The sequence below is a fragment of the Malaya genurostris genome, chromosome 3 (assembly GCF_030247185.1).
Source record: "Malaya genurostris strain Urasoe2022 chromosome 3, Malgen_1.1, whole genome shotgun sequence".
In the NCBI taxonomy this organism is placed as follows: domain Eukaryota; kingdom Metazoa; phylum Arthropoda; class Insecta; order Diptera; family Culicidae; genus Malaya; species Malaya genurostris.
The window spans coordinates 268434287-268449150 of record NC_080572.1 but is presented as its reverse complement, the minus strand read 5'-3'; the positions used below and the strand labels follow the sequence as shown (position 1 = coordinate 268449150).

At 37.9% G+C, this 14864-nt stretch overlaps 1 protein-coding gene across 1 annotated transcript; it reads left to right on the top strand.

Annotated features, from left to right (window-relative positions):
• The first annotated feature begins 4327 nt into the window (after positions 1–4327).
• LOC131436621 (larval cuticle protein 65Ag1-like) lies at positions 4328–4863 on the top strand. The gene has a single exon (XM_058605443.1). The coding sequence runs from the start codon at positions 4396–4398 to the stop codon at positions 4708–4710; it is 315 nt and encodes a 104-aa protein (XP_058461426.1). The 5' UTR covers positions 4328–4395; the 3' UTR covers positions 4711–4863.
• The last annotated feature ends 10001 nt before the right edge of the window (positions 4864–14864 follow it).

Genomic DNA, 14864 nt, shown 5'->3' with positions numbered 1-14864 from the left:
TTCACTACACAATACTGTACTTGATTTCTTCCGTCCCGAACGTAAGCGGTTTTGTTTTTTCGACTGACTTGGATGAGATGAAAAAGCGAACTAAATGTTGGTTTTATTTGCACTCATTTGGTGCGAGGTTCGCACTGCAAACGGATAACTGAATTGATTATTTTCACTTCCGATTTGCATGTTCCATCAGGTAAACAATTTGTATTACTCTTTTGTAAATACCTGAATGTTGATGTAATTGTGAATAATGCGAAACACGCTCCTAACAAAATAATCTCGTAATTTTTTCCCATGCCAGAGCGAGTCTTGCATGAATTGAGAGCGATATACAATGCCAATTTGCTTATACCAAATATCGTAGTGATTCTTGGCGGAAAATGGTGGATGGTGGAGAACCGATTAATTGAGCCATTGATGCTCCACAATATTGATGTCATTTCCCTCGAATGTTCGACGCAGAAACAGCAGAATACTGAAAGCTTCATTCAGGATCTGGATTCTGGACCTGAACCTCCAAAACGAGGTGCTTAAGTACTTACAATCTCAGTAAAACAGCCATTGTTGAAAAATGTTAAAGAAGTTTCCTTCGCTACTGCTCGATGGACCTTCCAGAAAAAACATCAGTTTGCTAAGAAAAATGTTCCAAATAAACTGATATTTTTCTTTTAAATTTCCGCTCAACGACTGCGAAAAAAACTGCAGATGCGTTTTGCAACAATGACCTTTATTCTGAAAATGTAAATTGCCCCTTAAGGTGCGCTTGCTTTATTACAATATTTTAGTGATACTTCACATCTATGGTGTTTACTATTTAGTCTAAATTTAGTTTTATTCCTTATTGTTACAGTCCTAGTCATCTGCAACAGAACCTCATTGGATGTACTCTAAATGGATTTTATTCATATCATTCCTATGTTTTCCTTAAAGGTCTTCAGAAAACACAGTTCCCTGTACTCTATGGAAAACTCATTCAGTTTCGAGGATGTCGCTTGGAAAACTTAGTGATTCCTGCTAATAATACGGTGTGTTACGCTAGTTCACTGTTCGTTCGAGGTGTGATAAATTGGAAGTTGTTGCCACCTGCAGTAAGACGCTCTCCCTCGGAAACAATTTTTAAAGTTGGCTGCATCGATTTTTTCAATTGTAACTAGTACCTTGTAGTATTTTAATTGTTAAAATAAGAAATTATAATTAGATAGAGGAATATAGATGCGAACGGTGAAATCGGAGGTAGTAATTATTAAAAGATGTCTTATCTGGGAGCGGGTCATTGCGCCGAAAGCCATTTCGCCGAAAGTCGTTTCGTCGAATGCCAATTCGCCGAAAGTCGTTTCGCCGAATAGGTCATTTCGCCGAATAGGTCATTTCGCCGAATAGGTAATTTCGCCGAAAGGGTAACTTCGAATACATCAAATTATTTTTGTGTGTTATTATTCCTCCTGTATAACTGATGTGGCGCAGCCACATAACCGAAGCCAAGATGGCTCGGCGGCATAAAGCCGCCGAGGTGACACTGACTGAGTTGGCCGCCAACCCGCCGTCGGAAGCGGTGGACTCTTGCATACAAACCTGTAACCGCCTCGTTTGTCCGGTCTACTCAAAGCTAGGTTTCTTTGCTTTAGTTAGGTCCGAACGAGCGGTAGCGAGGTCAGACAGCACACGAATCAAATCGATGTGGCGAAGCCGTATTAGATATTTTTTTCATTTAGTGAACGGAAAATACCACATACATTTGCTTGGTAGATACCTATGGAAATGCTTTGATGATTAGTAGTCAACAAGTTTCTTTGGGAACTCCGTTCTGAGGTTCATGAATCAATCTTTATTCAAGAAGTACAATTGTAGGTCAACAAAACGGGTGTTAACGTTATCAACTTTAATTTGTTTTTATTTTAAATCGATTTCCATTATGATTTTAAGACATTTGCAGGAATCGGCAAAATGGCTTTCGGCGAAATGACATTTGGCGAAGTGGCCCATTCGGTGAAATGACCTTTTCGGCGATATGACTTTCGGTGAAACGGCTTTCGGCGAATTGGCTTTCGGCGACATGACCCTGATCCGTCTTATCTTACACTACTGGACAATAAACAAACAAACAAACATTGTTAGTGACTTTTATTTCATGTTTGGACTTACCTATATCCTTAAAATGGCACATTTTTATCTACTTAACCTAAACTAACCTATCCTCGCTCTAGCTGTAAAGTACTCTAATAATGACGTGCTCAGAAGTTGAACATTTAATTTTGAATGTATTGTGTTTTATTTTCAAAGTTCTGCTCGATTGTTTCTTGTTCAGCATGAGAAGTTCTAGTCCATGGAGGTTGAATCATAATCACACCTAAAAATTAATTTTGAGCGACTTGCAGTGTGTTTTTGAGACATTTTGGGCAATTTTCCCAAACTGGAACTGCATACTCAATGACTGGATAGACAATTTGCCTATAAACAGCTAGTTTGTTTTGTGGTGACAATTTAGATTTTTTATTAACCAATGGATAAAGAGATTTCAGTTGAATGTTGCATAATATCACTATTTTGTCTACATGCGACCTAAAGAAAAACTTGTTATCCATGGTCAGTTCTAGCTAAACTGCCTAATTCAACCAATTTGTTTCAGAGCCGTTCATTTTATGTTTGTTATTCTCAGGTGGAAATTCAGAGTGAGGAAATATGACAACTTGAGTTTTAGTTCCGTTGATGCATATTTTCCAACTGCTGAAATATTCAACCAATACATCCATTCCTCTCTGCATTTTGATTACTAATGAACGAATTACGCTGTGATGATCCCATAGTAAAGTATTCACGCCAAAAAGGACAGTAGAAACCGTAAGAAATCTTTAAAACTAATCTCTTAGTATATCTAGTAAGTCAGTAAGTCCAAATTAACTTTCTTGTTTTCTTTCAAGAATCAAGAAAAAGCATTTTAAAGAATTCCACAGTAAAAAATATAGAAAAATTACTCAAACAAATTAGAATTCTGAGAAAACCAGATGGAAAAGGAAAGATGAATAGAAACTAGAAAGGAGAACTCAGGAACTTTCTCAAAGATTGACGGTTGGATTGACGTCTAAGTCAAACGAAAGTTAGCCTAGTCGGTTTGAGTCACAATGCAAACATAATATTTGTTTTACAATTTGTATTTTGGTTCAAGGCTTTGTGCTAAATGCACCTAATTGATTTAATTTTCTTTCGCTTTTCGTTTTTGACTCAATCGTGCAAAAGAGGAAACGCAGAACAAAATGAAATTAATTATGTGCATATTGTCTGCTGTGACGTCTGCTAGCGGTTTAAATTACACTGCTGGGTGGGGCTGACAGTTTAATTGACACTGATACTGCACTGATGATTTGAAGACGAAAAGCGAAACAAAATTTAAAAAAAATGTTTCTATTTTTAAGCTAATAATGATCTAATGATTGGCGGAACAGAAAGCACCGGTAGCAACCGTCAGGAGAAATTATTGAAACGCTTATTTATATGTTAGTGATAAGCAAATTAAACAAACTCGTGAAAAGTCATCAATCACCATTAACTGCTATCGAATTATATCTGACTTCAACCTTCGTACAGTTCTTCAAGTCTTTCATTCATTCATTCATCCATTCTTCTTTATTTCTTAATCGTTTATTCCAGTTTTAAATTCTTCCGTTTATCTTTTTTCCTTCAAATTTATTTTTTCTTTATTTCGTTCAACAGCGACAGTTCTTCCTGGTTTCTTTTCCCCGCCTTTCTTTGCTCGTCTTCTGCGTTACAGTATTGATTTCTAGTTGTCTATTGATTATAAATCACCATTGATCGGAACTATCGCTTTCCATTAAGCCTAGACCATATCAAATTTCGAAGGACGTTTGGTAGCTTATATTTCTGACTATGAATAATTTACTGGATCCTGATAGCACGGAATGGTCAGTCGTCTTTTTTTTTCAACCGGGCGTTTACCATCGACCAGCTCAGTGTTTTTTTTTTAGAGTTTGGCCTGCAGTTAGACGATCGTTGAATTGATGCAAACTAGTTTTTTGAGACGGGCTGCCGCTAACGCCCTGCAAAAACAATCCACACGCCCGGAGACGCATCTTCACGTTCGAAATTCTTGAGCTGGTTGCCCGACGGTGAAACAGAAAGAGACAAACGCCGAATGTGTATCGAGCAAATGTTTTTGGAAACTAATACCCAGTGTCATCATGTTTAAAATCGTTCGATTTTGTGCTTTATCTTCTGTAGCAACTCAGATGCTAAATACAGCTATCTCGTTTTTCGGTTCACAACCCACGGAAGCATATAAAAAGCTGCTTGAGAGTTCGGAAATTTGTCAGTCACCGAAACCGTTCTCAATACGCAACATCATTTTTTTTTTCAAATAAAAGATAACATAATATCCCAGTTACAATGAAGTTCATGATTGCATTTGCTGTGGTTCTTGGCGTCGCTTTGGCTGTACCAGTTTCGGAGGATAAGGATGCCCAGGTGCTGAAGTTCGACAACGATGTGGGAAGCGAAGGATACAGCTTCGAGTACGATACCAGCAACGGAATCAAGGCGCAGGAATCGGGTCAGCTTAAATCCTTCGGTGATGATGTATCTGCCGTTGTTGTAAAGGGATCCTACTCCTTCACGGCCGCTGACGGACAAGTCTACACCGTGAACTACGTTGCCGACGAGAACGGATTCCAGCCCGAAGCCGCCCATCTGCCGCAGGCCTAGGAATGAGAAAGAAGAAACGCACGCTAGCCAAGGATATCACGAAAATTGAGTTGGTCATCCCATAACCTAATGTAAATAGATGCCATGTACTAAATGTACAAACTTGTTCAGACAATTGCAATAAAAGAAAGTATTATGTGTTTATTTCAAAAATGCAATCCGCATTCTTATTGACAGATTGGTGCCGGCGTTCAGCACCCTGTTGAAAAAGCTTTTGCATTGGACCGTTCTTCAGAAGCATTATCATAGGAATGAGAAACAAACTTCTAGTCGGAACATCATTCTATAGTTGAGGTAATTGTTATTTGATATTTGAAGCTGCCTTCGAACAGTTACACTATTTGCGATACAAATCAGCCAAACATACTAATGACATTTTCACCGAAAAAGTTAGAAAAAGCCGCTTTTAGTTTGAGTTTCCTTTCGATTGTTACGTTATTCGTTTGTTTTCAAAGCTCAATTTCTCAATTTCAAAATTAGTTTCTTGTGACATATTCTTTGACGTTGACTTTTACTTTTTGTTGTCGCACGTCAGAAGATTTTCTCGTTTCTGTGAAATCCTTAATAGTATAGAACTTGATGTCATTGGGTCGAATTCTGGAATGACATCGGCAAAAATTGTTTTGCATTACCTTCCAAAACATTCCCCGTTCAACTCAAAATTGATTTTATTTTGTGAATGTACAAATTGAGCCAGAATCAGATAACCGACCAAGTGATTCAATGAAACCGCCCACAAAACGGTTATGGAAAATGGGCAGTAAATCAACAGTTTCTGCATTCCACTTAAATTAAACACCATTCAATCCGAAATAGGACTTTTGTACTAAAAAAACATCGAAGCGAACAGTTCATCTCCGTGACATCTCCCCTGTCGATCAATCAGTGCATGTCAAGGTTGCGTGAACCTTCAGAGATGCTGCGGTGGTCAGTATGCATAGAGGGGGGTGGGGTAGGATAATTGGAACCGAAAGAAACACTGTCGGATGCATGCCAAAGTAAGGATGCCTGGTTATTGGTGTCGTAATTTTTTGCAGTCAATACTGCGATGGTTTGGATTAATATACAAAATTTATGAACATCGAAGTTTTATAATATGAATGCATCCTTATGGATGGTCAATAAAACGATGCAGTTTTGATTGGTGCAGGTGCACGGGTAGTATCAAAGTGATCTGACCTCGGCAGTCTTTCATCGTCACATCAACGTATGTGGAGCTCAATTTAATTTGTCTGTGATAAATTACATCATGATAGTAATTACTAGTATTAATATTAATCAATACATTGTACTCATTTCGATCAAAACGATAGGAGCAATTTTAAAGACAAAAATTGAAAAAAATGACTACTCAAGTACGAAAAAACTACAAAGTACAGCCATATGGGTTTGTTCGAACTCTTAACGTTGGACTAAACAGCTATTGTAAAAGTGACTGCTAATATTTGTTTTGTATATTTTAAAGGCAGTTTTAATATATTCCATATAAATTTGCTTGTTTCTATGTGAAATTTTTGTTGCCCTGTAATCGAAAACAATCGATTTTTTTTATCTATCCTAACAAGGAAATGGTCGCCCTAATGACAAAATTTAAAAATACGGGTCTAATATCAGGTGTACAACTTTGCTTCCGCCGTTTTTTTACCAAAATTAAAAGCTTTATTGCGAAAAAGTGCTTGCAGATGTATTATTCAGCCCGGGTTGGCGGTTCAATGCATAGTACGCTGGTCTTACAAGCCAGTTGTCGTATGTTCGAGCCCCGACCTGGAAGGATTCTTAGTGTCAGTAGGATCCATAGTAATGGCCATACAATGATTCTGTACACTAAGAATCGGCTGCGGAGTCTGTTGAAACAGAAAGGCCAAATTCCACAAAAGGAATGTAATGCCAAAACTTTGATTTTTAGATGTATTATTCAAAGTATTGTCTGTCGCTAGCGACAACTTACTCCCATCTTTCCGGAAATTTTCGGATCCCGGCACGAAAAAAGGAGTCCTCTTTTGACGCTATCCATGAAGCAATCCATTTTTCCAACTCTTCGAAGGATTGAAAATGTTTATCTGCCAGGCCGTGTGCCATCGAACGGAATAGGTGGAAGTCAGAAAGGGCGACATCTGGAGAATACGGCGGGTGGGCAAGACTTCCCATTTCAGCGTTTCCAGGTACTTTCGGACCTGACCACTTTTGCGACGTGAGGCCGAGCATTGTCGTGTTGGAGGACGATTTTGTCATGTCGCTCTTGATATTGTGGCCGCTTTTCTTTTAGCGCGCGACTAAGGTGCATCAGTTGCGTTCGGTAGTGATCTCCTGTTATGGTTTCACCCGGTTTTAAGAGCTCGTAGTAAATCACACCGAGCTGATCCCACCAAATACAAATCATAACCTTAGCGCCGTGAATATTCGGTTTTGCCTTCGATGAAGTAGCATGCCCGGGCTTTCCCCATGATTTTCTGCGTTTATGATTTTCGTATCGAACCCACTTTTCATCACCGGTTACGATTCGATGTAAAAACCCCTTACGATTTTGTCTTTGAAGCAGTTGCTCACATACAAATAGACGGCGCTCGATGTCCCTCGGTTTCAACTCGTACGGCACCCAGTTTCCTTCTTTCTGAATCATGCCCAGGGCCTTGAGACGTTTTGAAACGGCTTGCTGACTCACTCCCAACGATTTTCCAAGCTCTTCTTGGATTTGGCACGAATCTTCAATGCAATGCTTCTAGTTGTTCGTCTTTGAATGTTTTTTTCTCTTCCACCACCATGTTTGTCTTTGACATCGAAATCATCATTTTTAAAACGTTGAAACCACTCCCGACACGTTCTATTACTTAGAGCAGCATCACCGTAAGTTTCTGAGAGCATTCGATGCACTTCAGCTGTATTTTTTTCGAAATGTTACAGAAAATTAAAACTTCCCGCAAATGGCGAGAATTGGGCACATAAACAGACATTTTCGAGCGTGAATAACACGAAAACAAGAACAATTGTCACTGGAACGGCGATGACAATTCGTTAGGCACTGCACACACTCACTTTAAAGGTTATCATTTATGTATTTTCACCAGCCTCAGCCGGTACAGCCACCTATCGGAAAACGGCGGAAGCAAAGTTGTACACCTGATATTTTTCGATGGAGAACGATTCTTCCAAATATTACGAAATTCTGGGAGATCGTATATCAGTTTGTCATGGAATTGCTGTATTTATGGTTCATTTTTGTGAATGATATATAAAATTATTTCTGACAAATTCTGGGTAATCTTAAATAAGTTGAAATCTTCTGTTTCATTTTTTATTATGTTATTAGGCAATTTACCATTTTACCCCAGACTCCCTATTTCATATTTTATTCTGATTAAACTTCCGGTTTCAGTTTTATAAAGCCCAATTTTAAGGTGTGTGGATGATTTAACGAATCAGTTTTTTCACAAGGGGCAATGCATTTAACTAAAACACCTTGGGTCTCCAACCCTACCTTCCCGGAACTACCGTTAGTTATTACTTCGGGGTGGAAGGCTATCGGTGCTCAAAGCACCCTTCCCGGTCTTATGCATCGCCATGGACGACCGGCGATTCCGGTTGGAGCTTGGCCTCCGGTTCACTGTCGCCTCGACGACGCAGGGCTGGTCTACGTCACGAACTACTCTCGATTAAACGATTCGACTTAGGCCATACATATCGCACCCCAGCTTCCGTCCTTACTGACATGCCGAACGTACTGGCTGATTTAGTTTGTGGTCATTCCGAAGTTAACAAAATTTTGTGCTCAAGGCACATAATAAAATTTATTGTCATTATGTTTCGCCAATAACTCGTCTGTAAGGATGATAACAGTTCGGCTGAAAAGTTCGCATCGTTTCTATGAGATGGCGCCACTAGAATTAAATCCATACCATTTTCAGTTACTTCAAAAGATACGTGTATAAATTTGACAGCTGTCTGATTATTAGTTTGTGAGATATTGCATTTTGAGTGAAGCTACTTTTGTTATTGTGAAAAAATGGAAACAGGAATTTCGTGTGTTGATGAAACACTATTTTTTGATGAAAAAAAGTGCCGCCGATACCAAAAATGGCTTGATGAGTGTTATCCAGACTCTGCACCGGGCGAAGCAACAATTCGTAAGTGGTTTGCAAAATTTCGTACTGGTCATATGAGCACCGAAGACGATGAACGCAGTGGACGTCCAAAAGAGGCTGTTACCGATGAAAACGTGAAAAAAATCCCCAAAATGATTTTCAATGACCGTAAAGTGAAGTTGATCGAGATAGCTGACACCCTAAAGATATCAAAGGAACGTGTTGGACATATTATTCACGAATATTTGGATATGAGAAAGCTTTGTGCAAAATGGCTGCCGCATGAGCTCACAATCGATCAAAAACAACAACGAATTGATGATTCTGAGCAGTGTTTGGAGCTGTTATATCGAAATAAAACCGATTTTTTTCGTCGATATATAACAATGGACGAAATATGGCTCCATCACTTCACTCCGGAGTCCAATCGACAGTCAGCTGAGTGGACTGCACGCGATGAACCGAACCCAAAGCGTGGAAAGACTCAACAATCGGCCGGTAAGGTTATGGCGTCTGTATTTTAGGATTCGCATGGTATAATTTTCATCGACTACCTTGAAAAGGGAAAAACTATCAACAGTAACTATTATATAGCGTTATTAGAGCGTTTGAAGGACGAAATTTCAAAAAAAACGGCCTCATTTGAAGAAGAAAAAAGTTTTGTTTCATCAAGACAATGCACCGTGTCACAAGTCGATGAAAACCATGCTGAAATTGAACGAATTGGGCTTCGAATTGCTCCCTCCATCCACTCATCCATCCATCCCAGTGACTTTTTCCTGTTCTCAGACCTCAAGAGAATGCTCGCTGGTAAAAAATTTAGAAGCAATGAAGAGGTAATCGCTGAAACTGAGGCCTATTTTGAGGAAAAGGACAAATCGTACTACAAAAATGGTATCGAAAAGTTGGAAGATCGCTATAATCGCTGTATCGCCTCTGATGGCAATTATGTTGAATAATAAAAACGAATTTAGGCAAAAACTGTGTGTTTCTATTAAACGATACGAACTTTTCAGCCGAACTGTTACATTTCGGTGTATAATGGAAAAGTTGAGGCTTAAGAAGAACTTCTCTTGTAAACTGGGTTTTTCGTTTTTTGTTTTCATTTCGAGCGTGGATTAAAAGAATTGGATATAATTAAAGCGTGGATTAAAAAAAACTGTTTTTAATTATAATTTAAAACATTGTTTAAATTGTGAAAAACAGGTCCAAGCACATTAAAATCAACCGAATCTATAAATAGACCCTGTTGCACGTTTGCTAGCTTCAGTCCGTTTTAATCCATGAGACGCAGGTGTGCAGACTGCCATCTACGGCAAGACAGTGGAACTAAACCCGGCATTATTCAACTGGTGCTTCAGACGCAGAAAAACAACAACTAAGGGCTCCCTATTTCATCTTATTTGTAAGGACGTTAACTTAAAAACCTGATTCAGCCACCAAAATCACTACAATTTTTTAATATTTCTGCTTAATTCGCCTTGCTCCACATTAGGAATTGATTCACATTCCTTGGAAATTAAAATAATATTGAAAAAATCAGCTGAAAACATTTCTGATATGTTCACTACTGTGCTCCTAATTTCATCTCAAAGGTTTTATATTCATCCTATCGTTGGTCCTTTATTAATCCCATAAATTGGCAATGGCGACAGCAATCAAAACCAAAATATTGCACTATTACACTCTAAGGTTCAAAATGTCAGGATTTTCGTTAAAAAGGGCCTAATGCCAACTATGACACAACACACGATATTTAAAAAAAACAGTTAGGAATCATTTCGACGTTTAAAATTTTTTGAATCGTTTTTATTACCTTTCGTTTCAAATTTAATATTTTACTCTGCAGTTAATTTGGAGAACTTAAATAAAAACAAAAAAAAAAGAATTGTTACTAACATAACACATGGATCCATAAGTCCCGAGACTAACAATGGAAACAACATTTTTTTGCAAATTTTTTTTTATTCATCAACATAATCACCTTTTAGGGTGATACAATGGTTCCAACGTTTTTCCAATTTTTCAATACCATGTTTATAAAAAAATTTATCGCTCGCTTCAAAATAAGCTTTAGTTTCAGCGATGACCTCCTCATTTGAGCCAAATCTTTTTCCATGGAGCATTTTTTTGAGATCAGCGAAGAGCCAGTAGTCACTGGAGGCTAAATCTGACGAGTATGGGGGGTGGGGAAGCAGAGCCCAATTCATACAATTTCGCCATTGTTTTCATCGACTTGTGGCAGGGTGCATTGCAGCAATCGCGGCACCCACTTGGAAAAAAACCTTTTTCATGCTCAATTTTTCATGAAGGATAGTAAATACACTTCCATATGATATCTGTGTCATCTCAACAATCTCACGGAGCTTCACTTTACGATCTTTCATTATAATTTTTGTCACTTCACTCACATTTTCCGGTGTAACGGCTTTCACAGGTCTACCCGAGCGTTCCGCGTCATTTGTGTCGGTACGACCACGTTTAAACTCGGCGAACCACCGACAAATCGTTGCTTTTGATGGACAAGAGTCCGGATAACATTTTTCAATCCAGTGTTTCGCTTGCACGGTGTTTTTACTCATTAAAAAACAATGTTTTATCAAAACACGAAACTCGGTTTTGCCATTTTTTAAACAAACTACAAAACGACTTTAATCCAACCTCGATAACTCAGCAGCGGAGAAAAACTTATGTAAACTGCCTTAAGAAATAAACGTATTAATGAAAAAATGGCTCTAAATGTTGCCTGAAGAACTATTACTATTACTATTTTCCTTGCAAATCGTAGGTAAAAATCCTCGGCTTAGTTCACATCTAGAATAATTTGATAGATTATGCACTTGTCTCTGTGGAGATTCGCACCAAACGAAAGCCTGAAATGAATCCCGCGAATAAATTATAAGCTGCAGATCGTTGATCCACGCGTGCGAGTAACACAAAAATACATTTAATCGGTCCGAAAAATGATATTCCGAAACTCATTCATTGTTCGATCCGTTCGAAGTGCGGCTTTTGCTTCAAACAAGTGCGCAAAATTTATCAAAGTATGAATACAACCGAGAGAATACATATACAAAATCGACAATTCTAAGTTCCAAAAATGATAGTGTTATAATCCGCAATGATAGTGTTATTATCCGGTCAAATCATTTAGTTCCTAACCATTTTCAGTTTATCCACATAAAGTCAAGCTAAGAGTTAATTGGATTTCTTCATATACATTGATTTGATTTTATAAAATCGATTTTCAATAAGAATAAGTGTCGTCACTAATCCATACGACGTCCAAGCTCATGAGTGCCATGACTCGGTGCGGAAAGTTAGCGCTGTAGGGAAGGGCACACAAGCATGTGGTAGATTTACATTGTGCGCCTTTCACCAAACGAGAGGCAACCGATTTTTTAGGAATTTTGCTCGTTTAAATAATTGTCAACTGTGTTGAAAATTGAAGAAAAGGTAACCTTCTTTTTTCAGAATTCAAAGCATTTTACAAAGATCTAATGAGATTTTAATTGAAATGGATAATTTATTAGTTTTTATACTCAGTGATCAAATCCATTCCATTTGTCTATAGCAGCTATTCCCACCCAGAATCCGTGGACCTCTGGGGATCCGCGAAATCGTTTTCGAAGGCCAAGAGTCATTTTCATGAACAACTTCTTTTTCTGCCAGCAATTGTTTCTAGCAGTACATGCTTTTGTGGTGCTTAAAAGTTCATGTAATAATGATTTAAAAACAATAGAATGCCCACGTTGTCGTTTTCTTAAAATTATGTATAATTTTTCGTAGATATTATGTAACTTTTGAAATAGAGTGTAAAATATTTCCAGCACTCTAGATTAATGTTCAACGTGGTGGATGCGGGCCACTATTATGGGTTCAAAGGGGTCTGCGATATAAAAAGGTTGTGAGCCACTTTTTTGTACGAACCTACAATAGAAATTTCACATTGATAACTGTTATCGATCGGGAATTAGACAGATTTTTATTTTTAACAATTTACCATTTCACCCCAGTCTCCCCTACCATTGGGTTTGTAACAGGCAGACCCTGTCAGCTTGAAGCGAAATCAATCTTCAGTTCAGCAACGCCATCGCACGATATCACATTCAACATATTGTCAATTGCATGGGTGCGCAGTGCTGCTATTTTGGCGCGCACTAGTTTGACATTACTTTCCCCTACTTCTATGCACGAGATTAGATGCGGGCACGCTTGAGGGCGCCATATTCGCAAAAAACGATGTTGCCAATAATTTGTTCGGGAAATGTAAGAGCTGGATATCTTGTTAATATGATGTCTTTGGTACAGGCCTATCGTGCTGTACGCCCTTTTCACATATTGGCTCCGATTTGGAAAATCTTAATTGAAGTTACCATAGCACAGTGGTTTGAATCGACAAAAACGTGAACTTAATTCTCTAGCTGCTAAACCGTTAATCCGATATACATAGTTTCTTTGGAGAACTCATTCACAAAAATATACCTCGTGATTTGATCACAATAAAAAATGTGCAAAGCCTACTACGATAAAAGTTCATTTCAATAACTTTATTCCCCTAAGAGATAGAAAAATGATGTCTTCTACAAAGTTTTGGAACTTCTAACGAGAAAAAACTTTGCCGAAGAAGCTACAGGTCTAACGCATATAGTTTCGGATATATGAAGCATTTTCTTTTGAAAACATTTAAAATCAATTTTTTGTACATAACTTTTTTCGCAATTACTTTCAGTGTCTACTATGTTCGAGACAATTACTAAAAACGTAAAATTCCACATTTTTGTTGAAGACTGTGCACAGTTTGGCTTTTTCCCTAAAAAGTTATTCAACATTTAAACTTTTATATACACTAAAACTTTAAAATTTAAACTTTTATATACACTAAGTTTAACTACTAATAGGAAGTAGGGTCGCAGACCAAATGGCACATACATATACTTTTTGGACAGTTTAAACCAAGTAATATATAGTTACGAAGTGTGTAGCGTGGCCTTTTAAAATTGAGTGAATGAGAGAACAAAATATAGAGTGCTTTTTTTACCATTTTCTTAGGAAAAACGTACATTAATAAAATTGTTTATCTTCATATCACGCGTTATTTGTGATATCGACCGATTGCAGTCCAGGTATAAAAAATAGAGCATTCGTTTTAACACTTTTTTTTTTACTTAAACGACTATTTTTGGTTTATTAAAAAGAGCTTTGATGGAAATGTTAAAACATTGGAATCGGTCGTTAGTGTAGCTTTGGTGCATTGGTGTAATGATTGAATATAATTTCATGATGCATTCTTGTATGCAATTGATCAAACTAAAGAAGCATGTTAAAGTGCTCATTAAATTTCGACAAGTTTTACTTATTCTGTTAATAGAATATTCCTTATCCGTTCATTTAATTCCAATCCAATTTATTCAAAGGATGATATATTACACCATTACCATTAGTCCCAAAAACATAGTTTAAATTTAAGTCTGTTAAGACCAACGGTGAGCCTCTGGATGATGTTCTCACCTTCACATAAAATACATTCATATTTTTCTTTTTTGTTGTTGCCAACACTGTTATTATAATTAGAAATAAATAAGCAACGTGCGAGAAAGGACGTAATTTCTTTACAAAGCGTTTTTTCTTTTAGCCTCTTTCGCGCGTATCCGAACATATTGGTCCTAAATTCGAGCCGGATTTCGCGGAAGGACAGGTCCCGAGTGACAAGGTGGACATTCCGAGGAAACCACTTTCATCCGCGTGAGAAAGATTGTTCGTGTTCGCGCATCGCGAGTGATTCGCATCCGGACGCTGACATAACCACAATCCGTATCCTCTTGGTTGGAGTACGGGAAAACAGTTTGAGCGTCGACTTTGCGGAAGCCGACCTTGCAGTAGAGATATCAAAGCGTCTGCTTCCGAGAAAGCCGATCAGACAGTGTAACAAACTTCTATGAACGTTATTGTAAAACAAATGAAATGCTGGTAGTGAACGTTTTGTGAATATAAAAACAGCTACAGCAATGATGAGCAGTGTTCAAGGTTTAGAAGGAAATGTGCAGCATTCGCCGGTTTCCGCGCAGAAAAAGA